General features: G+C 39.5%; 1 protein-coding gene across 1 annotated transcript in view; it reads right to left on the reverse strand.

Annotated features, from left to right (window-relative positions):
• Myo31DF (Unconventional myosin ID) overlaps window positions 1–25,652 on the reverse strand; it is a 315,587-nt gene that overhangs the window by 101,005 nt on the left and 188,930 nt on the right. Inside the window, exon 11 of the mRNA XM_067142074.2 lies at window positions 14,509–14,753. Coding sequence (XP_066998175.2) covers window positions 14,509–14,753 — 245 coding nt within the window. The remainder of the gene's footprint in view (window positions 1–14,508; window positions 14,754–25,652) is intronic.

Genomic DNA, 25,652 nt, shown 5'->3' on the forward strand with positions numbered 1-25,652 from the left:
AGATAGTCCTTTTATTACACACTAGAGCGTGATATCTGTCACACTGTCCTCCAAACCATTTACACTTGCAATCTGAGGTTGGATCATGGAATTTTATATTCATACACATCTTGAAGTGAAATCCATGTACCACAAAATGGGTTAGTTAGTGCTTTTCCATTCATTAGATGTCATAGCTTCTAAAAGTACTGTTACTGTTAAACAAATACTTGCATTGGAATAGTGTGATACACGTGAAAAGGTTCTTTAAATGCCTGTGAAGGCGCTTTTGTGTCTTGCCTGAAAAGGTTTGACATAATATGTAGTATATAGAGTCTGTAATAGTGCGATGCTTTGCTGTGTACACGGCAACGTCATTTCATATCTCAAATCCTCGATGAAGGGGAGGGAAATATTGAACCTAGCATACCAACACCAGATGAAACACCTAGATGATGATTATTGGGTGTTGAGAGTGAAAAGTATGCTAGACAGAACAGGAATGGGAGAATACTGGGATAAAGAGATGAACAGTAAAGAGAAGAGATTCATCAAAAAAGTAACGATTAGAGTGCGGGACACAGAGAAACAGATGATTAGGGCAGAATGTGAAACCAAAAGAACACTATCAGAATTTTGTGTAATTATTCAAAATATGTCAATAAGGAAAAAAGGACTCCCAAATAGAGAACTAAGAGGTGTGGTGTGGTGACTAATGGGGATGTATAAAAATAAGGGACTGAGAGAGAACCATAATGAAAAATCATTGTTTATTCTGTGGAGAAATAATAGAAGAGGCTCATCTATTGAGAGTATGTAGAGAACTGTTGCAATGAGAACTAAATATTTTGGTGATGAATATAAATTAAAAGTAGATAGAGAGAAGGAATTTTATACAATAGCTAAATTGTTAAATAAAGAATGGATCACTCCAGGAAGAATAGCAAAGATTTTTTTGTATTTTAAGAAGTATGTGGCAGAAAGAAATGAAAAGAGATTAGCACTAACTAAAAGTACTGTTACTGTTAAACAAATACTTGCATTGGAATAGTGTGATACACGTGAAAAGGTTCTTTAAATGCCTGTGAAGGCGCTTTTGTGTCTTGCCTGAAAAGGTTTGACATAATATGTAGTATCTGCTGGAAAGTGGGTAAATACAATTATTTAAATTATTTCTGCTGTGAAGTAGAAGTGTGTGCTTATTTCTTAGTTTGCCGTGAGGTGAGCAGTTACATTGTACTGTATGTTTGATAATGATCATTTTTGCTTTAAGTTAAGTGTATAAATTAGTTAAGGTAAGATACATGTTGTCCTAGACAATATAGTATTGCTAACATCTAGGACAAAACAAATTATATTTGTTGTTGTTTGAGTCATCAGTCCATAGACTGGTTTGATGCAGCCCTCCATGCCACCCTACCCTGTGCTAACCTTTTCATTTCTACGTAACTATTGCATCCTACATCTTCTCTAATCTGCTTGTCATATTCATACCTTGGTCTACCATTACCGTTCCTACCACCTACACTTCCTTTAAAAACCAACTGAACTAGTCCTGGGTGTCTTAAGATGTGTCCAATCATTCTATCTCTTCTTCTCATCAAGTTTAGCCAAATCTATCTCCTCTCACCAATTCGATTCAGTATCTCTTCATTCGTGATTTGATCTATCCATCTCACCTTCAGCATTCTTCTGTAACACCACATTTCAAAAGCTTTTATTCTCTTTCTTTCTGAGCTAGTTAACGTCCATGTTTCACTTCCATACAATGCCACGCGCTCCACATGAAAGTCTTCAAACACATCTTTCTAATTCCTATATCAATGTTTGAAGTAAGCAAATTTCTTTTCTTAAGAAAGCCCTTCCTTGCTTATGCTAGTCTGCATTTTATGTCCTCCTTACTTCTGCCATCGTTAGTTATTTTACTACCCAAGTAACAATATTCATCTACTTCCTGTAAGACTTCATTTCCTAATCTAATATTTCCTGCATCACCTGCCTTCGTTCGATTGCACTCCATTACTTTTGTTTTGGACTTATTGATTTTTCATCTTGTACTCCTTACCTAAGACTTCGTCCATACCATTCATCAGCTTCTCGAGATCTTCTGCAGTCTCAGATAAAATATATTTAGTATTGTTAAACAAATATAAGAGGAAAATGTAAAATGTAAGGCATGTATCAAAATTGAACAAACTGCAATAAAAGTGTGCTCTCTCCCTTAATTCTGGATTATCCAGAACTAGGGGATGGGCATATTCCTATTCATTCATACTAGTTTTGGCCCTACAATTTTGGGCCATCTTCAGCCATATCTTAAGAACTAATTAACCTATGCATAAAAATATTTCTGAAAGTATACACTTGTCATTTTGTTACATTAGTGGATGATGAAATGAGCCTGTGCTTATGATGACGACATTAAAACAGTTTACACAGGCTCAAATTCTTGCAATACAGGTCACTTACGGTGTTGAGCTTGATTTTGACACTGTATAGTTCGTGTTGCCCATATGTTAGATAGAAATTCACAATGTGGTGCAAGTACACATGTAGATATTAACAAGCAGTTTTACATCATTCTGTAGTAAGTGTCACTTTTAAATCATTTAATGGCTACGAGAGACTGTCTTTCTCGGTACTATTTTATTTGGTTGAATGGAACATGTGATGTTGATAAAATCCAAGGTTGTAGGTCAGTTGTGTATGTCTAGATTGGATGCGCTGGAAGTCTGTGAACATAGAAGATTTATGTAACAAATTTGACTATGTGAGGCTAAGGTGTGAGAGATGTGTTAGGTAATGTACTTACTCCCTCTAGTTCATGCAGATCATTGTTAGACTCACATTGTCTGCTGTCATCTGCCTGAGATTTGCTGTGTGGTGAGAGGCTTTGGATGAGGAGAGGGGAGGGCACGGTAGGCGAGCTTGGAGGTGGAGGTGGAGCTTCAAGTTGTGGTGGGGGTTATGTATGTTGTGAAGGCTGGATAACTTTAACACATTGTTGTCCACGCGCGCGCTACTCCATTCCTTTCTGTGGACCGGCAACAGAAGCACACCTAGCATGAGAATATGATGAAATATAAATACATGTAACTTTTAAATGACATGAAATAAATTATTGAAACTTGTTGAGAGCACTTACCAGCGATTCTAGTACTTGCTTTTAGTGCGGTATTGCGTAAAGCAGCTGAAACAAGTCATCGCCTAGGAAACGATCTACTACCTCCGGGAACTCGCGGAATTACCGGCCGTATAAGCGAGGCCTGTAAAACCTGTAAATGGCTGTAGGACTCTGTTTTGATCCTTATTTGTCCATCCATCAACCTCACTGTCACTACTATCACTGGCATCTTCACTTGTATTATTGTCGCCGTCAGCAGACTCGTCTGAAATGAATGTCGCACTTTCACTTCCACGCGTATATTTTAATGTTTTCGGACACACATCTTCACAATCACTAATACTTTCGCAATCACTAGGCACATCAGATAAACTATCAGCATGCAATTCTCCAAATATTTCATCAATGTTCAAGCTGTCTTTGCTACGGCGCACCATGCTAACACCTGACAGTAGCTCGGTCACGCGGTACTGAGTGTTATGAAACCACACTTCCTGTGCTGAAAATATTGTCAAGGAAAGAATATATCTATCTAAATTCCGATCAACGAAGACTTTAGTTTGTAAACAACACAAAATATTTTGATTAATAAATGGTGGAGAGGATAAAATGACACAAGAATAAATCAATGTGAGAAAACGTTAATTCACGTAACCGGTCGCCCGCGCACAAATACGAAACTATGTTAGTTAACGTAGCCCATCATTAATGTGTTAAGAAATGCGTTGGCAATTAAGGAATAATGAAATCAAATAAAATATTTAATTTTTCAGTTAACTCGTTTAGATTATAATTCAGATTGGCATACTGATTGACTTGAATGAAAAATTCCTCAGAAATGTTGAGTCGCGTGCCTTTCTGTAAAATTCTTAAGATGTGTAAATCTTGTTTTATACTGCTGAAATTGTGCTTGAAGTCTGTCATATGCTGCCCCATAGCCAAAAATCTATTGTGTTTGATAGTGTTGGTATGTTCAGCATAACGTGTAGCGAAGTTCCTTCCTGTCTGTCTGTCTGTCCCACGTAACTTGCTTTACATTCTCTACATTCCAGTGTAGATTCCTGGGTTTTGAAATTTATTAGAGGGATCAATCGTATTAGAATTATGAAAAAGTTTGGTATTATTTTAGTAGTTTTAAATACTATTTTAACTTTATGTTTCTTGAACAAGTTAGTTATATGGTGAACACTGCTGTGGTTGAAGGTAAAGATTGAAAATACATTTTTGTTATCTGATTCCTTGACTAATCTTGATTTAGGTTTCTTTTTGATTTTAAACATTAACTTGTTGATGAAGTCTTTATTGAAGCCATTTTTGTCTGCTCTAGTTCTAGTAGGTTTTATTTCTTTGTGTAGATTATCTTGATGGCTATGCTGCTTATTGTTTAAAGGGGTCCAACATCTAAGTCATTAGCCCATGTAAATTATCCTTCGATAATGGTATGTTATAAATGCTCTATAAATCATGCAATAATACGCTGCTCTTTTTTGAGACGTAAGATAATTTCAGTCTGTAGTGTGAACTTAATGTGTGGTTACAATTCATTTAGTTTCTCTAATATTTGGTGGTGGTTAGTGTGACGTGTGTTTAGAATTGCAAACACATCGTCCACGTATCTTGTCCAGTAGACTTAATTTTGTTGATCTTAGTGTGCTCAAGATGGTCTAGGTATATTTCAGCTAATGTGCCAGATACTGGCAATCTCTTTTGTAGGTATATGTAAATTTGTAATAATTATTATTGAGAATGAACTGAAGAATAGTAATAAACTCACCTATTTCATTTCTACTAAGTTGACCATGTGATTTCAGATTGTTCTCTATTAAATGAAATAGTAACTTTTGGTGGTATACTTGGGGATATCCTTAATGGCATATGATGCTTTATCGTGATAAGGATAAAGATTTTGCATTATTGCAAAATTCTGTGTTTTTAGTGGTTTTATTAGCCTTAAAAGTGTAGTATTTCTTCAGGATTTTATGTGCAAATTGTGCTTTTGTATATGGGACTGGGCCTGCAGTTTATAATAGGTCTCATGGGTATGTTGTCTTTATGAATTTTAAGAAATGCTTTTGCTTTATGGATTTTGGATTCACAGTTATCATTTTACAGAATTCTTGATCACCGAGTAGAAAGCTGATATTTTTCATTAGTGTTTTTTAATTCCTTTCACACTGTAGTTGGGTCTTTTTTTTATTGCTTATTGTTAAAAAATTGCAAGGTCTTATTAATGTAGTCTGATTTGTCCATAATTAGTGTCATTATTACCTTTAACAGCCTTGGTTATAATAAGATTTTATAAATTTATAAATTTATTATTTATTTATAATTTTTTTTTTTTTCATAAATTACGATGCAGTTATGTTTCGGTACAAGTGGTGATGGTGGAATGCGATTACCTCAACAATCTCTAACAGAAATGAACATGGGCAGCTACTCGTGACCATCTGAAACCAGGCAACGTAGTATTGCTAGGAGGAGGATCACCTACCACCACATTCCTGGAATTAGGCGTCATCGCTGAGATGTTTCCTGGGGAAGAGAGACTTGTACGAGTGGTCGAGGAGGAGGAGGAGGAGGAGGAGGAGGAGGAGGAGGAGGAGGAGGAAGTATGTTAGTGACAGTCAGAATTTGAAATAGTCATGCTCACAATAGTGAGCAGCACTATTTCAGCTCTGGCAATCCACAAACGAAGTGCTCTGCTCTATTCTATGCAAAAATTAGTGCTATTACAGTTTACAGGCTTTTTTAACTACCGCAGACCTACACACCATTGCCTGCTGTCCATCTCACAAATACTAACTATCAAAATGTCTGTCTAATGAAATACAACGTGCAAAATTTTAAACATTCGCATGATGTTACAGTATTAAAGTAATTTCCAGATTATCACCAATAGGTTTGTTAAATAAATTACTTTTAATTTGGAGGACAGGTCAGCTTTCTTCCAGGCCTTGTACAAACCCCTTCCGCTTTCCACATCCTTTGTCTTCAATTGTTGTTTAGGCTTCATCTGGTTTTAAAACTGGCTTTTTACCTTTTCAAAATTATATTTTACTTACAGTCATCCCATTCAAGGTTATATTTGTAGTCCCAAGCATGGTTTTTGTGGACTGAACATACAGTGGTGGTCAAAATAATAGAGCCACCTGGCAAAGGTTTAGAATAAAGTGCAAATTTATTACTTGACATGTTTGTACTATGATGGAAACAAAATTTTACGTTGTACAGGAACCATTACAACAGAGTCACATTGTACCACAGTCAGTTATATAGATAACACAACTGAAACTAATCAATAATATTCAAAATAATACCAGACCACAGGGTCAAAAAAAATAGAGCCAATTGACACAAATATTTTGTACTTGATCTAAGTCTTATGAAATTTACAGGAACAGTCGTTTTTGCATAGGAGTGCATTAGTACTTCGTGGTGTAACCCTTATTTTTGAGGATTTCCCTGCACCTCTTACCCATAGAGTCGACTAAACGCCTGCATTCGTCGTTGCTGATCGCATACAAGGCTCTCTGGATTTCTTCCCAAAGGTTATCTAAAGACGTAGCTTTTGAGCGGTCAATTCTCTTGTCTACGATCTCCCATAAGTTCTCGATGGATGATGAGTCAGGGGATTGAGGTGGCCACTCTAATACTTCGATATGGTGATATTGAAAAAACTGCCTTATGATCCTTGCAGTATGCTTTGGATCGTTATCGTGCTGAAATTTCCATTTCAGCGGCATTTCCTCTTCAGCATAAGGCAGCATCACATTTGCTAAGATGTCGTTGTACATTTCTGCGTTCATTATGCCGTTGATACGGTGTATTCGACCAAGGCCATACCATGAAAAACATCCCCATACCGTAACACTTCCGCCACCGTATTTCACAGTTTTTAAAGTGTACTTGGGATTAAATTCCTGGTTTGGTGGGCGGCGCACAGACTTTTCCGTCTGAGGCAAACCTATTATACTTGGATTCATCGGACCAAAGGATGTTCCTCCACCAAATATTGGGTTTGTGTTCATTTCTCCAGGCGAAGGCCAACCTTTTCCGAACATTAGCTTTTGAAACATGTGGCTCCTGTCTCGCAATGCGCCCATTCAATTTTGCGGATCTCAGTCGTCTTTGAATCATTGAAGTTGATGGTTGAACATCATTTTTATCGCTAAACAAAATGGCTTTCAGTCGTGGTGGTGACAAAAATGGGTTTCTTTACTTCCCTAGTGATGAGTCTGTCTACGCGAGGAGTAGTTACACGAGGTCGCCCCCTGTTCCCCACCTGCGGCTTTGTTTGTTTTGCCAGTCTAATGGCGTTCTGGACTCGTTTTCGTGAAACGTGTAAATCTTTGGCTATTTGATTCATGGATATCCCACTTTTGAACATCCGGAATATTACTATACGACCATCATCACTTGTATGCTCTGCTCTGCCCATCTAGAAGAATGTAAACAAAACCAAACGTCAGTTTACATACAAAATAATATTTAGTGGAGGTTTGTTGACAAATAATATCGCTAGCCCCCAAAACAACTGCAAAAAATCAATTTGAACGGGACTTCTGTAAAACGGCTCTATTATTTTGACCCATAAGATTTTTACCTTTATGCCTCTTTTCGAACGTCTAGCTTCCTTCCGCACGACTAGACAGCAGCGACGTCTTCCCTGATATCGTCTAAAAGGGACTGACAACACGGCACTTGTGGAGATTTTGCGAACTAATAGATATCCTAGTTCTTAATCTCGTCAACAGAGGTGGCTCTATTATTTTGACCGCCACTGTATGTGCTCTACTATATACCAAAATTTGTGTTTTTGATTCTTCTTTTCCTTTCATGATGACTCAAGCTATTCCTACTCCCTCTCACCTGAGAAAGCAGGAAGTGAACTATGAATTGAAAATACATGACTTGAATTCCACAAGACTGTTCTTGATGATGTGCATCTGTAGGCTTCCTCTCTTAATGAGCCAGCTGTCATCTCTTTACCCAACAACAACAACAACAACAACAATAAATTGGGTGATTCTCTGTCCATGATTAATATTTTGCTGGATTTTAACTCCATTATTTCTGTGTTTCAAAGATCTGAGCCATTAGCAAATCAATAAAAACATGTCAGAAGTCAGTTGCAACATTACACGGATCATCTCAGGGATTTGTTTTCTCTTCACCTGCCAGGTAAGGAACGTAAGGAGGGTGAATTACTGCTGCAATCTTTCTCTGAATTGTATGCCAAAGTTGTAAATCTAGTTGAAGGTTCTGTCACTACTTGTGCACAAGCATCGTCTTCTTCTTCTTCTTCTCCTTCTTTAAGGGATCCTAGTTATCAGTTGATCAGTTGGTTGTATCTCCAGTTGTTTGAAGTAAATAAGATGCCTATTCAGGTATCTTATTCTAAGACATCTCAAGCTAATGCTATGCCAGTGAAGGTGGTAGTTATTCGAGTTGTTTCACAAGCTCATGCTCCTGCTACTCCAGCTGTTTCACAAACCTATGCTCCTAATCTAATGTTTTCTAATAACACACTGTCTCAAGGTCATGTTCAAAAGACTCAATTGTCTCCTACTCATGTGTTTGCGCTAGTGAGTATTTTGGTTGTGCCAGTTATCTGTTACCCTGTTGTTTAACAACATCGTACTACAGCTGATCAGTCACTAATTTCTTCTGCCATGGGTCAAGTATATTCTCCTTCTGTTCAGGTATCGCTCCTGCTGTTTCTCTTGGTTGTACAACCCTTAACCAGGTAATTACAACCCCTGTTGTCTCTCAGGTATGTAACAGTTTTTAACAAATTAGAGTTTCTACTCCTGTTACGTTGCAGACCACCATGAGTCCTAAATAATATTCAGTGCTCCCCATTACTCTGAAGCGTACTTGAATCGTTTTGAAAATGGTGCTGTTTTAGTTCTTTCACAGGACTACTCTAGTCCTCAAGCATCATCTGCTCCTGCCTTTTCACAAATTTTCAGTAACTTACCTAACCCATTAACTACAATGCTCAAAACTATCCAGGTTTTCAGCTAACTCAATTGATGAAGTCATTTCCTTCTTTCGCTTTCTCACCAAGTTTAAAGTCCAGGCAATTGTCTACAATCTCAATAACAAACAAGTCTTTCAAATTTAAACCTACATGTATTTGGCGATGTTGGTGAACACATTATTGAGGCAATATCTGAAAGGTGGCCAATTGATCACTTTCATGCTAATGTATTTGAATTTTTTAATTCTTCTTTAAGCCTGGACAGGTGATGCTCGATGTAATGTGAGAGGTGGCGTGGGGTACTTTCTGACCACAATGATTGAACTTGCTCTAATAACAAAATTACTTATTTTTATGCATCAGATATTGATGCATTATATTTATGAACTCAATAGCATGATATGTTATCAAAAATAAATGTATATATCAAATACTGATTAGCTTCACAGCATATGAATGTTATAAAAGTAAAAACTTGTCATGCACAGGAATAATCTTTATTAAACACCTTGTTCTGATTCAGCTGACAACCTCGGATTGTGCTAACTACGTAATACTATTCCTGCAGTATATCCCTGGGTGGTGGGGAGGAGTCCTCCAAAATAATTACTCTACTAAAAATAATTATCCTTTTCATGATAATCCATAAAATCGTGATAATATGTTTGTGAGTATAAATCCTCTGACTCTTTCAGTTTCCAGGTTCATGCAGTTTACAATGAGCTGCAACATACTATCATTCGTGAAAAAAAAAATGCCTTAGGCTTCTTCAGGCGATGAAGTTCTTGCAAGTATCACTCCTTGTAAATGAGTGCAATGTTGTGCGTTCGAGTACGCGAGTTTTTAGTGGGGGGGGAATTTTTGTCTATTTTTGTAATACCATCCTTTCCTGTTATGGTCGAAAACAGTTGAGGAAGGTAAATCATCATCACTAATATTTACTACTACTTCATTAGTGCTCTGTCCCGTATCACTTAAGAGTCTACTACTTCCAATTCATCCACACTCTCACCACAACTTCTTCCCCTTCCACAGACTGTAAAGGAGATGACACCCTTGCTTCACACTCTTCATAACTCATTTCAGCAATAAGGAATTGACTGAATGAATTCCTAACATGATTACACAAGCAACTCACTGGGTACATTGGACATTGTTCCTGTTATACTTCTGACGAACGGGACTGGTGGAGCGGGGTATAACAAGTCACTTTATTACACCGCTTGACAATAATCTCGCTTTCTAACAATGAAGACCCTTCGCTACAATGCCACTGACCTCCAAAAAAAAAAAAAAAAAAAAAAAAAAAAAAAAAAAAAAAGCAAGGAAAGTGGGGAGAGGTATGTGGCAGCCAAGGTCTGTAAGTTTAAAAATTAGTGCAATCTGAGAAAATAAATTTGCACTAGGTCACAAAATACCCTGCGCCACCACTCCCGGGTTAATCCAATGGTACTATTTAAGAGTTCAGCACTAGAATGAATCTCTATCAGAATACTTTCAGGTTGCGAAGTTTTAAGCTAGGGCCTTCCTGTTGAGGTATTCTGAAGCTTAAATGGTAGCTAGCATCGATACTCAAATATCAATGTGACACTGACGAAAGCCAACATTACTGTGGTTCCAGTGTGGCTACAATACTTCAACTCTGACTGGTGGAACACCCACAACACACTCAACAGTCCAACACTACAGAAGTCTTCATTCGCGGCGGCATTGTATATATATCTAAGTGACTGAGTATTAGAATATTTGGGGCTTGGCTAGAGACGGAACAGTCCTGTTTCATGTTCCAGAAGGTGCACACGGAAACCAGATGAAGGGAACAATAGAGGGGAGAGGCTGTCACTACACATTCAGGCTAGGAGCTGCCAGTTAACTTGTTAGTTCCTTCCAGGAATTGCCAAAGAGAACTACGAGAGGGCATGTAACATTATTTACACTGTAACAGTTTTGTCAGACTGAAGAACCTCATGGTTATAGATCAGGATAATGATTTCATAAAATTTTGCTACAAGAAGAGATAAATTGCTGGGATAAGTGGTTCAGACGGTAGTGGTGGTGTGTTGAGTCTGGTAACGACAGCATATTTACTGGCACCTCAGTGTCTCTGAAAACCATAAAAAGTAGTAGTTAGCGGGAGTATCTAAGTGGGTTAAGTGCAATGTGTGTACAGCCTTGGAGCACTGTATGTGCACCGACATACAGCTTGGCGGCAGTAGTGCTGGTGGCCACGAGAACCGTGTGAGTGGCAGAATTTCTCTGGAGTTAAACCAAGGAACAGCCAGTGTGTGTGTGTACGCGCATCATCAGCCCTGTGTTCAAACCTATCTGCATGCAGCTGTTATGTGTGAACGAAATGAGTGAGCAAGTGAAAGTTATTTTTTGCTATTTGCTTTACGTCGCACCGACAGATAGGTCTTATAGCGACGATGGGACAGGAAAGGCCTAGGAATGGGAAGGAAGCGGCCGTGGCCTTAAGTTACAGCCCCAGCATTTGCCTGGTGTGAAAATGAGAAACCACGGAAAACCCTCTTCAGGGCTGCAAACAGTGGGATTCAAACCCACTATCTCCCGGATGCGAGCTCACAGCTGTGCGGCCCTAACTGTACGGCCAACTCGCCCGGTAAAGAGTGAAAGATAAAGGTGGAGCCTGTCAATAAGGATTACCACTCATCCAGGTAGACTGCCCAGCAGGAGACCTGCAGTGAGAGATTTGTAAATAGACAGCAAATAGTGAAGTCTGGTCATTCATGGTTGAATACAAAATTGTGTGTGTATAAATATGCATGTGCATACTTACTGGTCATCCTAGAAATAAATTAGATCAATAAAACAGTGTTTTATTCATAACAAAAAAAGAAAATACAAAAAAAATATATTGAATTAATTCTGTTTTTAATTAACTCCCCATTCATCTGCTTCTTCAGTAACAACCACCTCCAACCCATGGCTTTACCAACCATGTTGCAGAAACAGTGCAATATTAACAGCCTTTCTACCAATTTTTATCATTCTAACTGTACAGCAAAAGTGGAAATCTTCTGGACAGTTTCAATAACTTAGTTAATTTAGTCACATGACAATGAGGTGACCAGAGGTCAACAATGAAAAGTATAATGATTTTTGACCACCTGTTAACTAGGTCATGAAGAGATATATGAGGGTAATCCCAAAAAGAAGGTCTCCTATTTTTATAAATACAGAACTCTGTTCGTGTGGCTGTTGGTCACAATATTGTGAAGAGTGTCTCCCTTGCTCGCTTATAAACATGTGCATGCCGCACTGAGTCTTGGCTAGGTAGCCGTTGAGAATTGAGCTCCTGTTGGATGTTACCGCCATGTGCGAAGTGCACGCAGTTATTCAGTTTTTGAACACAAAAGGTACTGAACCGATTGAAATCCATCACCAACTGATGGAAGTGTATGGCGAGTCTTGCATGAATGTCAATAATGTTCGTAAATGCTGTAGAGTGTTTGCAGCTGGTCGCACTGAAATTCACAACGAATGAACAAAGGAGTGGGAGACCGTCAATTTCCGTCGAGACAGTCGGAAGGTTGTGCAAATCATGTGCAAATCATCATCAGGCAGATCACCCTGCACTTTGGTTCCCGAGTTTCCCGAAGCACCGCTCACAACTTCCTGAACAGCATGGCGGCAAGCTGATAAGACATAGGCATACAAAAACTGTCACAGTGTCTACAAAAATGCATCAACCGAAATTGTGATTATGTCAAAAAGTAGCCAAATGTTCAAGCTGTAAAAAGATGTAAACCATTGTAGAAATAAAAAGGTCTATGTATTACATACATACATACATAATCATTATAGACTGTTATGCCTTTCAGCGTTCAGTCCGCAAGCCTCTGAGAATTTACTAAACGTCGCCACAATCCTCGATTTGCAACTAGTGTTGTGGCCTCATTTAGTTCTATACCTCTTATCTTTAAATCGTTAGAAACAGAGTCTAACCATCGTCGTCTTGGTCTCCCTCTACTTCTCTTACCCTCCATAACAGAGTCCATTATTCTCCTAGGTAACCTATCCTCCTCCATTCGCCTCACATGACCCCACCACCGAAGCCGGTTTATGCGTACAGCTTCATCCATCGAGTTCATTTCTAAATTAGCCTTTATCTCCTCATTCCGAGCGCCCTCCTGCCATTGTTCCCACCTGTTTGTACCAGCAATCATTCTTGCTACTTTCATGTCTGTTACTTCTAACTTATGAATAAGATATCCTGAGTCCACCCAGCTTTCGCTCCCGTAAAGCAAAGTTGGTCTGAAAACAGACCGATGTAAAGATAGTTTCGTCTGGGAGCTGACTTCCTTCTTACAGAATACTGCTGATCGCAACTGCGAGCTCACTGCATTAGCTTTACTACACCTTGATTCAATCTCGCTTACTATATTACCATCCTGGGAAAAAACACAACCTAAATACTTGAAATTATCGACCTGTTCTAGCTTTGTATCACCAATCTGACATTCAATTCTGTTGGATTTTTTACCTACTGACATCAATTTAGTCTTCGAGAGGCTAATTTTCATACCATACTCATTGCACCTATTTTCAAGTTCCAAGATGTTAGACTGCAGGCTTTCGGCACAGTCTGCCATTAAGACCAAGTCGTCAGCATAGGCCAAACTATTTACTACATTTCCACCTAACTGAATCCCTCCCTGCCATTTTAAACCTTTCAGCATATGATCCATGTAAACTACAAACAGCAAAGGTGAAAGATTACAGCCTTGTCTAACTCCTGTAAGTACCCTGAACCAAGAACTCATTCTACCATCAATTCTCACTGAAGCCCAATTGTCAACATAAATGCCTTTGATTGATTTTAATAATCTACCTTTAATTCCATAGTCCCCCAGTATAGCGAACATCTTTTCCCTCGGTACCCTGTCATATGCTTTCTCTAGATCTACGAAACATAAACACAACTGCCTATTCCTCTCGTAGCATTTTTCAATTACCTGGCGCATACTGAAAATCTGATCCTGACAGCCTCTCTGTGGTCTGAAACCACACTGGTTTTCATCCAACTTCCTCTCAACGACTGATCGCACCCTCCCTTCCAAGATGCCAGTGAATACTTTGCCTGGTATACTAATCAATGAGATACCTCGATAGTTATTGCAATCCTTCCTGTTCCCTTGCTTATAGATAGGTGCAATTACTGCTTTTGTCCAATCTGAAGGTACCTTACCAACACTCCACACTAATTTTACTACTCTATGAAGCCATTTCATCCCTGCCTTCCCACTATACTTCACCATGTATTTATAAAAAAAATAGGAGACCTATTTCTGGGATTACCTTCATAGTCCACTTATAACCTAGGTGTGTTTTGATCTCTTCTTTTTAATACAAACGATAGAAGTAGTATAGTAAATCACAGTTTAATGACAAACCAACTTACCTCCTCAGGAATTTGTCATAGCGCTGACGATGGGCAAATCCCGCTCTTCTGACACGCAGATTTTCTATCAGGCCCAAGTAGCTCACCTGGTGCTGAACCCTCTCATGGTCAAATAATACCGGGGATTTTTCCTCATTTGGTTTGATGCAACGAACATAAAATGGCTCTTTACTAGTCAGAGTCTTAACCAATGCTATCATCGAGTTACGAAACAAGGTACCAGCAGTAAGTGGACGTTTGGTGGTCTGCAACAAAATACACTGGATTAGTGACAAGTGGTTTATTAAGACTAATCATTACAAATGATTAAGTAGTAGTCAGAAACCTCAAATTATTATAAACTGTGAAGACTATAATGCTTCAGAATTCACAAACCCAGACCCTGAGTGAAAAGAATTTTCAAATGGAACAAGATCTGATAAAAGTAAAAATTAAGGAGTTTTATTTTTTTCATTTTTAGGTGTTTAGTATGGGATAGCCTCCCACGAGGCCAACCCCTCGTCCATGTCGTGGGAGGTGGGCAACGGCATGAAGTAGGGGATTGCCTGTAGTGGTGGTGTACTGTGTGTGCCCCATGGCCGTTATGGTAGCTGTGAAGGCCTACAGGAACCCTGAAAAGTGACGGCTAACGGGGCTCTGGTGAAGACCTCAATGGCAGCAATGGCGGAGAAGTAGTCCTTTGGTACGGCGAAGCTGGCGGAAAAGGCAGCCATTCTGCTTGGGGATAAACAAAGAAGAAACCGCTGCCTTGTGGTAAAGAGGGATCTTTAAAGGCTAAGGGAGATAACCCCTACAGAAAAATCCTGCGGTCTAGCGCAGACAGGAGGCAGCCCCTCCACTGGACTTAGGGTGCTGTGGGCTAATAACTCGCACACCTGAATTAAACTCATTACAGTAACCAGATGTAATTTATGCCAGCCGGATTTTAAGGAAACTACTTTTGCAATGAAATACAGGACACGAATCGGATTCTGGAATGTGAAAACTATGTATGAAACTGGCAGACCGCGAGAAGTAATGGCAGAAATGAAAAGGTATAAACTGGAGATACTTGGGTTGTGTGAAACAAGATGGACAGGCTATGGAGAGGTGAGGGCAGAACAGGGTGGTGTCTTCATTTACTTTGGAAGAGAAGAAAATGATCAGCATCCAAGTGGAGTGGGTGTCTTACTCACAAAGAAAGCAAAAAATAGCATAATGGAATGGACCCCTCTATCACACAGGATGATTACTGTACGAATAAGAACCAAAGTTAGACCTGTGACCATAGTTCAGTGTTATGGGCCAACAGAGGTAGCAGAAGAGGAAGAGAAGGAGGAGTTTTATGATAGGCTAACATCAGCACTGGCAGGGATAAAGAAGGACATTGTGGTATTGATGGGAGATCTAAATGCAAAAATCAGTAATGAAAAAGAAGGAAGAGAAATCATCATATGTAGCCACGGAATAGGAGAAGAAAATAATAATGGCCAGAGATTCATAGACCTAGCAGTAATTTTGGATTGGTTATAGATGGATCATTGTTTTCACATAAGAACTGCAACAAGATCTCATGGGTGTCATCTGATCTCCAGACAGAAAACCAAATTGATCACTTGGTAATAAGTAAAAGAGGGAGACATTCACTCCTGGATGTGAGGAATAAATGTGGAGCAGATGTAGGGAGCGACCATCACCTTATGATTGCTGATATTAGATTGAAGGTGGCAGCACCAGTAAAACAGGCAGCAGTACGAATGAAACATTTCAACTCCGGGAAATTTGGGATACTTCAAGTGCAAAATGAATTTAAGATACATTTGAAGAAGAGGTTTGAAGCCTTCGCCGAACAACCAGATGAAGAGGTAAATACTAAATGGAACACTATCAAGGAACTCTTTCATGACACATGTGAAGAGATGGTCGGCTACAGAGAATCAGGGAGGAAAGAATGGATATCGGATGACACTTGGGAATCAATCCGAAAGCGAAGAAAGTGCAAGGCACTCGTCAACTCCAGTAGAACAAGAAACCAGAAAGTAGTAGCAATGGAAAAATACAGGGAGGCCAACAAGGAGGTTAAGAAGAAAGTGAGGAGAGATAAACAAGTGTTTACAGACAAACTGGCAACACAAGCAGAAGAAACAGCAAAGAGTCTGCAACAGCAAATAAGTATATGCCATTACGAGAAAGCTTTCTAGGAGGAACTTTTCAGGGCAGAAACCAGTCAGAGATGCAAATGGAGTAGCCTTGACGTCTGAGACACAACAATTGGAAAGATGGAGACATCATTTCATGGAAGTACTCAATCTTGGTGAGGAATCAAGAACTGAAGAAGTTGAAACCATTTTGGAGGATCCAGACATTACATGTGATAAATATCATTTCTGATCCGTATTGATGATATTTGATTGAAATAATAACAATAAGTTATTTTATTAATTTGGCCACCGAATCAATACAATAAACTTTTGTATTGATTAGGATCCAGGCATCTCGGTAGAACCTCCAACACGACAAGAGATTGCACAAGCAGTGAAACAAATGAAGAGTGGCAAAGCACCAGGTGTAGATAACATTATCCCAGAAGCCCTAAAGGTAGATCCAGATTTAACAGCGGAAATCATGGAGCCACTTCTAACACTAATATGGAACGAAGAACACCTTCCTGAGGAGTGGAAGAAGGGTGTCGTCATCAAGATACCAAAGAAGGGTGACCTGTCAGATTGCAATAACTGGGGAGGGGGAATAACGTTGCTCTCATATAGGGGGAAAAGAGATATCAAGAGTCATACTGACCAGAATAACCATAGCTGTTGACAGGAGACTATGTCAAGAACGGGCAGGTTTCAGAGAAGGTCAGTCTACTGTGGATCAGATTGACACACTAAGGCCGCGTGCACACCGAGCGCGCTTCGCATAGTGTGTCGCGTGTAGCGTGAAATGCTATGCATAGCGCAAGGCGTGCTTGCTGTTCACACCGAAAACTCTACGCCGTCCTTTCAGCTTAGATTGGCGCGAGGCGTTTTAGGGTCGTCACAAACTAATGCCGTTATCCAAGTACACTAGAAACAGTTTACTGATGGATAACAGTTACCTAAAATTAAAAATTAGAAAGAAGAATCGAAAGTGGATTCATGAATTTAATGAAGAACGAATTACTTCCGTAGAATTCAATCGTTTGTTCAGAGATGCAAGACTTTATTGCGATAAATTTTATGATTACTTAAGAATGACAAAAAATACCTTTGACATTCCAAACCCTACAACTGAAATGTGGCGACAAGTAGCAGAGAAGTATTGGGAGAAATTCGATTTTCCCAATTGTCCAGGAGCACCGTGCAGCAAACACGTGGAAATTAAATTTCCGGGTAATCACGCTCTTTATATAATAATTATAAATAGTATTTTACAATACTGTTACAATTAGCATACACAATTTATCATCGTTACAAAAGTGAAGTAAATGTGTGACAAATATCATATTTACTTCCAAACCCACTCCTGACCTGCAGAGTGATATTCTTCATGTTACCACTCTCCATTTGCAAAATTATAGATTCTGTGCACTTTGTCACAAAGTGTCCGGCTACATGGCTAAATGGTTACCGTACTGGCCTTTGGTCACAGGAGTCCCGGGTTCGATTCCCGGCAGAGTCGGAATTGTAATCATAATTAGTAAATTCCACTGGCACGGGGGCTGGGTGTATGTGTGTATTCATAATCATTTCATCCTCATCACGATGCAGGTCACCTACGGACGTCAACTCAAAAGACCTGCACCTGGCAAGCCGAACTTCTCCTCGGACACTTATGACCTAAAATACATACGCAATTTCATCCTGTCACAATGTTAAGCCCAGTAAAGTGTGAGAGTAGAAGTAATATTACTGTATATATTTACTGCAGGAATGCGATAAAACTGTTGTAAATACGTAAGTCCACTTATTTTGCAAAAGAGTTACATTTTTATAGTTTTTGTGTCTTAGGTTCCATATTTCTTCTCTTTGAAACACTGCATGAATAATTTCTTCTTCCATAGCTTCAGAATAAGCTAGGTAACGCTAAGCAATTAACCAACACTGCGCGTTGTCTGGCGCTTCGCTTAGCTGTAAGGTAGGCGTTCAGCGCAGCAGAGCGCGGGCTGTGTGAACACCTGGCTTAGGAACAAAGCACTGGTTATGCTTAGCGTGACGCTTAGCGTTGAGCAACACGCGACACACTATGCGAAGCGCGCTCGGTGTGCACGCGGCCTAAGGCTAATCATTGAACAATGTGCTGAGTATCAGACATCTCTGTATATACTTTTCATTGATTTTGAAAAGGTCTTTGACTCTGCTAGGGGCTTTACGTCGCACCGACACAGATAGGTCTTTTGGCGACAATGGGATAGAAAAGGCCTAGGAGTTGGAAGGAAGTGGCCATGGCCTTAATTAAGGTACAGCCCCAGCATTTGCCTGGTGTGAAAATGGGAAATCACAGAAAACCATCTTCAGGGCTGCCGACAGTGGGATTCAAACCCACTATCTCCCGGATGCAAGCTAACAGCCGTGCGCCTCTATGCACACGGCCAACTTGCCCGGTCTTATCTGTGTCGTTGCGATGTAAAGCCACTAGCACAAAAAGAAAAAAATCAGTTAGTTTATGACCGAGGGTATCCTGCAACTATTTTGTCCAAAGTACTCAAATCTCTTTAGAATTATTAAGCCTTTATTGTCACTAATAATATTCAGAAGAAGCAATGTTCACAGGTCAAATTGCTCGGCTTTAAAATACTGTATATCCGAAATGATATTATTTCAAACTATCTAAATCAAGCACAGAAAAATCAAAGCTTATACTAAATTTCCCGGCTTTGGATGCCATCAGTAGGAAACAAGCATTTATTTGAACGAGTGTTTGAAAACATCTTGTTTGGCGCTGGTGGCAGATAAAAATGTAAAATGTCAACTGACGTGTTTGGTAGTGAATATGTTAATTGTTTCAAGTTAGGTATTGCTGAACACTTTGTGCCTTATGCAATAACAGCAGGTTCTGTATCCTGACTGCAAGGAAATTGGTCAATTACTGTAATGCAGAACGATAAAAAAAAGACTTAGCATGAAATTCTCACTAATTAACAGAGCAATTACAATCATGCTTATGTATACTGTGACTTAGCATCCAGGATTTAAGCACATGTTTTCCACTTAAGGGTTGTCCTCTCATTGGCATGGCATAGAAAAGTGTACAAACTGTGTGGAATTTCATAATGAATGCCTGCTAACACTCTTTGTAACACACGTTATTTCCTGTACAGCAAAAAAACATACAATATTCCTCCTATTCTACTTCAAGTGGCGATCAGCAGCACAACTTTCCACCTTGTTCTTTGCGGTAATGAAAAACTAGAATAGTCCAGTTAAGTTTTGCAGCTATGTTCTAGAGTGACAACTATCTTGACTTGGAATATTACACAGGACCAGATGGTTCTTCCTGCTCTGCATCACATGGCCAAAAAGAAATACAGTAGAAGTCCGTTATAGCGAGAATTCATACAGCGAAAAATTTACTCGCTTTAACGGATTGTCGTTATATCTTTTTCACAAAAGTTGGGAAAAACCCCATAAACAATAAAATCAGTATGCAACGGCAGCAATCAGTTTGTTCAAAACTACGGCTTGCTTGTTGGTTATTTTTTGAAATCTGATACTATGTGAAAGTGTATATTTAATTACAGTATGAAAAAATTTAATATCACCTAATCTAACTGTAGTCAGGCCCCGCGGTGTAGGAGGCAACGTGTCCGCTTGTCGTCTGGCGGACCCGGGTTCGATTCCCGGCCGGGTCAAGGGTTTTTAATTGTAAATAATTAATATCCCTGGCCTGAGGACTGGGCATTTGTGCCATCCTTAACGTTCCTTTCCTCACATTCAACACTTTACACTTCCGCCATTTACAAAATACACGCAGGTTTCTCACATAAGGTGCAAGTAGGGGCAAAAGATCTTTCTAGGTCGACGTCCCGAACAAAGAGCATTTTACAAAAAATCCTAACTGTATATGAATCGTGAAAACGTCTTTCAAACACACGTAGAGAAATGATAACCCCCTCGCTACAAATTTACATGGGAACAGCCTTTCTGAAATTTAACTAGACGTAAGAAAATATAAACTATCCTCTGAAATCAGAGATGTACTCTGCCATATCTTGTACACCCCATTTTTACTTAATTTCAGTATATAACATTAAAAATTAAGCCATTGTTTACTTCAGCCTTTATTTCTAACGAGTTAACAACTGCTATAGTTATTTATGTATTTATTACGAAAACCAGTTATCCTCTTTCGTTAGGAATTTTCTTTTAGAGAACAGCAGTCGATGGGCATTACTTATCGTCTCCGACATTGCCTTCGAAAGTCGAGGAGGCAGCTCGCAAGTGTACACAGCGAGAAAACAATACGTACCAAGGCCATCTTTAATACTGTATACCACTGTATATGGTCTTGACAGTACCGAAGATGACCAATCGTGTTTTGTGGCAAATGTTTCAGTTTTCTTATTCAAACAGTGTCGCCTAACCCAATTTAACCGCATATGTACAATGACATCATATATCAAGCGCCAGTAGAAAAGTGATAACCTTCTACCTATAAATTTAGATGGGAATAGCCCTACCGAAATTTAACCAGACGCGAAAAAATATAATCTAACCTCAGAAATCACGCTCTGCCATATCTTGAGGTGTATAGCATTCTTACTTAATTTCAGTGTAGAGTATTAAAATTAAGTGATTGTTTTCTTAGCTTTTACTTCTAACGAGTTAACAACTGCTATCGACCATGTTATTCATGTATTTGTTACGAAAACATCCCCACTTTCATTTCTAATTTTCTTCACAGAACAGCAGTTGATGGGTATTACTAATAGACTCCGACAACGCCTTTGAATGTCGAAGAGAGCGTTCACAATTGCACATAGTGAGAAAACTATACTTTAGGTCGCATTTTGTGGCAAACGCTTCAGTTTTCTTATTCAAATAGCGTCATTTAACCTAACTTAACCATGTACGTACCATGAAAACATATATCAAGTGCCAGTAGAAAATTGATAACCTTCTAGCTATAAATATAGATGGGAATAGCCCTACCGAAATTTAACCAGACATGAGAAAATATAAACAACCTCAGAAATCAGTGATGTGCTCTGCCATATCTTGAAGTGTATTGCATTCTTACTTAATTTCAGTGTAGAGTATTAAAATTCAGGGATCGTTTACTTAGCTCTTATTTCTAACGAGTTGACAACTGATATAGTCCACATTATTTAGTACTTTTTATGAAAACATGTTCTCTTTCATTTCTGATTTTCTTCACGGAACAGCAGTTGACGGGTATTACAAATCGACTCCGACATTGCCTTCGAATGTCGACGAGAGAGCTCGCCAGTGGACATTGCAAGGAAATGATACCGAAGATGATCGATCACATGCAAGATAATTGCTGGGAGCATAAATGTCGGTAACTGAAAAATTCACGCACGCTTAATCGCTCATAATAATGGATGTGTCAGTGATAAGGCTCTCGCTGTATCCGAAGGATAATACACAGTTTAATATAAGAATTTTGAAGGGACAGACAATAACTCGTTATAACGGGGTTCTCATATGCCGTACTCGTTATAGCAGACTTCTACAGTATTCTAATTTTCTTGAAGTCATTAAGAACTTCAGTTTCTTTGTTCATGCAATAATAATGTGACTTGTTTTGGCGATAATCTCCATTGATTAAGAGTGTTTAAATATATTTGACTATGTGAGAAATGAAATTATTAAGATGTGGTTTTCAACGAAAGTCTGCGTCGTTACCTGAGTATCTACTGGCTCCGCTGCAGCACACTACAGACACGCTTCAGTTGCCACTATCACCAGTCATGGTACCAAATTTTGACAAGATGTCTCTTAAGGACAATCAACCTTGTAGTTACATTCTATAGGTCTAACCAAACCACTTGATTAGCAACCCACAGGCAACACCACATAGTTAAAAGAGAAAAACCAGTAGTTGGACATACTATTGGATAAAGAATGAAGTGGTGGTTGCCAATTACAATTTATATGTACTTTAGACAACAGTAAACAAATAACACTGACCTCTTGTACTTTGTGCAAAGAACAATGAACCACTTCTGGTTCTTGAACCAGTAAATGCCCATGTACCACGGGTGTTTTGTGAAGAGCTTCGCGGCAATAGAGGGGATGTTTCAACAATATAACCATACTCGTATATTACCTACTGTGTCACGTCTATCTCTGTGAGAGATCGCATTTCATACATTTAAGCCAATAGCGGTCGTGCAGGAAATGTCAGCCAATTAATGTCTTTGGTCATAAAAGTAAGGGCAGGTAGGTGGGTCCCTCTCGTACAAGTCATACCTGGTAATATTTATATAATTTACCCATCAATGTAATATTTAATGTGTTGTGAATAAGCAGGTTTAGCCCCGTGCATCTGTTGGAGCCTTCACCCAACAGTGCATAAAGCCGATTTGAACCTGCCAACCATTAGATGATCACATGATTCCCCCTCCTGTTTAAATATCTCGAGGGCTCCACCCAGGCACTGAATTGAAAATTAGTAGTTTCAACTAGGTATACTAAATCCAATACTTGAGTTTTAGATTATACATATTTTTGAACTCATCTCGAAACTCAGGGTTTTCATAAGTCATCAGGCATAGAAATCTATACAGTGGTTATCCTGCAATTTTTTTAAAATTGTTATTATTATTATTATTTACAAGCTGCTTTAGGTCACACTGACATAGACAGGTCTTATGGTGACAAAGGGATAGGAAAGGGCTAGGAGTGGGAAGGAATCAGCCATGGCCTTAAAGTACAGCTCCAACATTTGCCTGGTGTGAAAATGGGAAACAATGGAAAAATTTTATTAAATAATGAAACATAACACTTAGGGGAATAATTTTACTTTTATTGAGGTCCTGGAAGCACTAACTGAAGAATGACCTGTCTCCAAAGGGAGTACAACAAAAGTGAACTCCTGAAATTTTCTGTTCCTTACAGAATTATATACAGATTCAAAGGTAATGGTACCACCACATTCTGTGAGTTTACTCCACATGATACATACAACAAATAACATATGACCAGTTTTCTTTGAAAAAAAAAAAAAAAAAAAAAAAAAAAGTTGCCAAATGTACGCATGTATGACGTTGAGCAAAAATGGCCCACACCCCAAAGGACTATCACTGAACCAGCTGAGGAAATTATCAGCTATGAGGAAAGAAAAGAGGAAAGATTGGCTCAAGGACAAAAGGACAACTATGAAGAAATTCTGAACCTGATCAGTGCCAGATGGGATCCTTCTTCAAGATCCATCATCCAGCATGAAGAAAGCTTTGTTTCAAGAACTGAAACAGAAGTGTCAGACACAAATAAAAGAAATGAAAAGTAGCTAGTGGCAAGAGAAGGCTCTAGAACTCTAAACATTGACTATCTAATGCCTGAGACTTGCAGAACTTCTACACGGGAATGAGAGATCTATGGTTCATCTCGCTCTTCAATTGGAACTCTGAAAACAGTTGCCGGTGGTAACACCCTTACCGATTGTAGAAACATCCTGGAGCACAGGAAGGAACACTTCTCCACTCATTTTAATTGTAGCACCATTGCTGCTGATGACTTTCTACAGGATGTGTCCCAACTTCTCCCTCAACCACGGATGGCGATGCCATCAATTTTTCAGGAATTCTGTGCGACGCTTGACAAGCTGAAGCCTGGAAAAGCACCTGGACCAGAGGTATGTGCTTGTTGGAAAGAGTAAATTGGAGAACTGTACAATAATAAGGATTTATAATCATGAAAATACACTCATGTTCATAAAAAACCTAACACCTTGAAAGACTAGAGATAGGAAGTTCATATTCACAGGACATGTTCATTAGTATGTTCTACAGAAACAATTAGCATTTGAGTCACCTAAGTTCAGCAAGTGTCCTGTTGCCTAGTAGGCACTAGGTCCTCCATGGGCACTGATAAATTGCTCCATGCGTGATGGCATCGATGCGTATAAGGTGCGTATGGCATCCTGGGATATAACCATCCATGCTGCATTCACCTGGTTCCACAGTTCATCTTTGGTGGTTGGTACTTAATCACAGTGCCGCACCCATCATTTCACCATATCCCACACATTTTCGATTGACGACAAGTCCGGTGATCGGGTGAGTCAGGGCAACAGTCTGACATCCCATAACAACACGTCTTTGTGCAGCAACGTGTGGTCGCGCACTGTCCTGCTGAAATATGGTGTCTGGGGTGTCTTGCAGAAAGGGTATGGCTACGGGTCGCAGGATGTCATTCACGTAGGTCAAACTGGTCATATGCCCTGGACACGCACCAACTGTGATTTGTGGTTGTACCCAATAGCACCCCATACCATAAAGCCTTGAGTTGGCACTGTATGTCTTGTGCGAATGCAGTCGATGTGATGCCTCCCCCCCTGTCGGCAGCTAACCAAAATGCGGCCATCATTTTCAAATAAACCGAACCTGGATTCATCCGAAAACACTACCTGCTGCCATTCCTGTCCCAAGTGACGTCATTCCATATACCATTGCAGTCTAGCACGTTTATGCATATTAGTCAAAGGTAGGCGGAGAAGTGGACGACACGCCGGTAACCCAGATCTTAATAAACAGTGACGGACTGTCACCCCTGATAGTGTATGGTGTTACACTGTTCTACTATTGAGCCAGAGCCGAGGAGGATGCAAATCTGTCATATAATACCATTTGGATAGGTGTGTCGATCTTCTTGGGGGGGGGGGGGGTTGGCCTGGTTGGTGGGACCAGACACATCTCATCGTGTTCTACGGCCTTCTGCGAACCATTCTGTACACACCCGTTGCACTGTCGACACATTTCGCCCGACACAAGCAGCAATTTCTTGGATGGATGCATCACGTTCTTTCATGCCAATAATTTACCCTCTTTCTAACTCACTCATCTGACGGTACAGTTCTCGCATACGTCTGCAAGGCATCCTGCACGTCTACTCAAGTCACACTGATTCATTACCTTTGGTTTGTAGTGAAAACAAGAGTCGCAGGCATATTTTACCAGTCGGTGGTGGTGCGCCAAGATATCAAAGTCGACCTTGAATCTG

Source organism: Anabrus simplex, chromosome 2, assembly GCF_040414725.1.
Source record: "Anabrus simplex isolate iqAnaSimp1 chromosome 2, ASM4041472v1, whole genome shotgun sequence".
Lineage (NCBI taxonomy): Eukaryota > Metazoa > Arthropoda > Insecta > Orthoptera > Tettigoniidae > Anabrus > Anabrus simplex.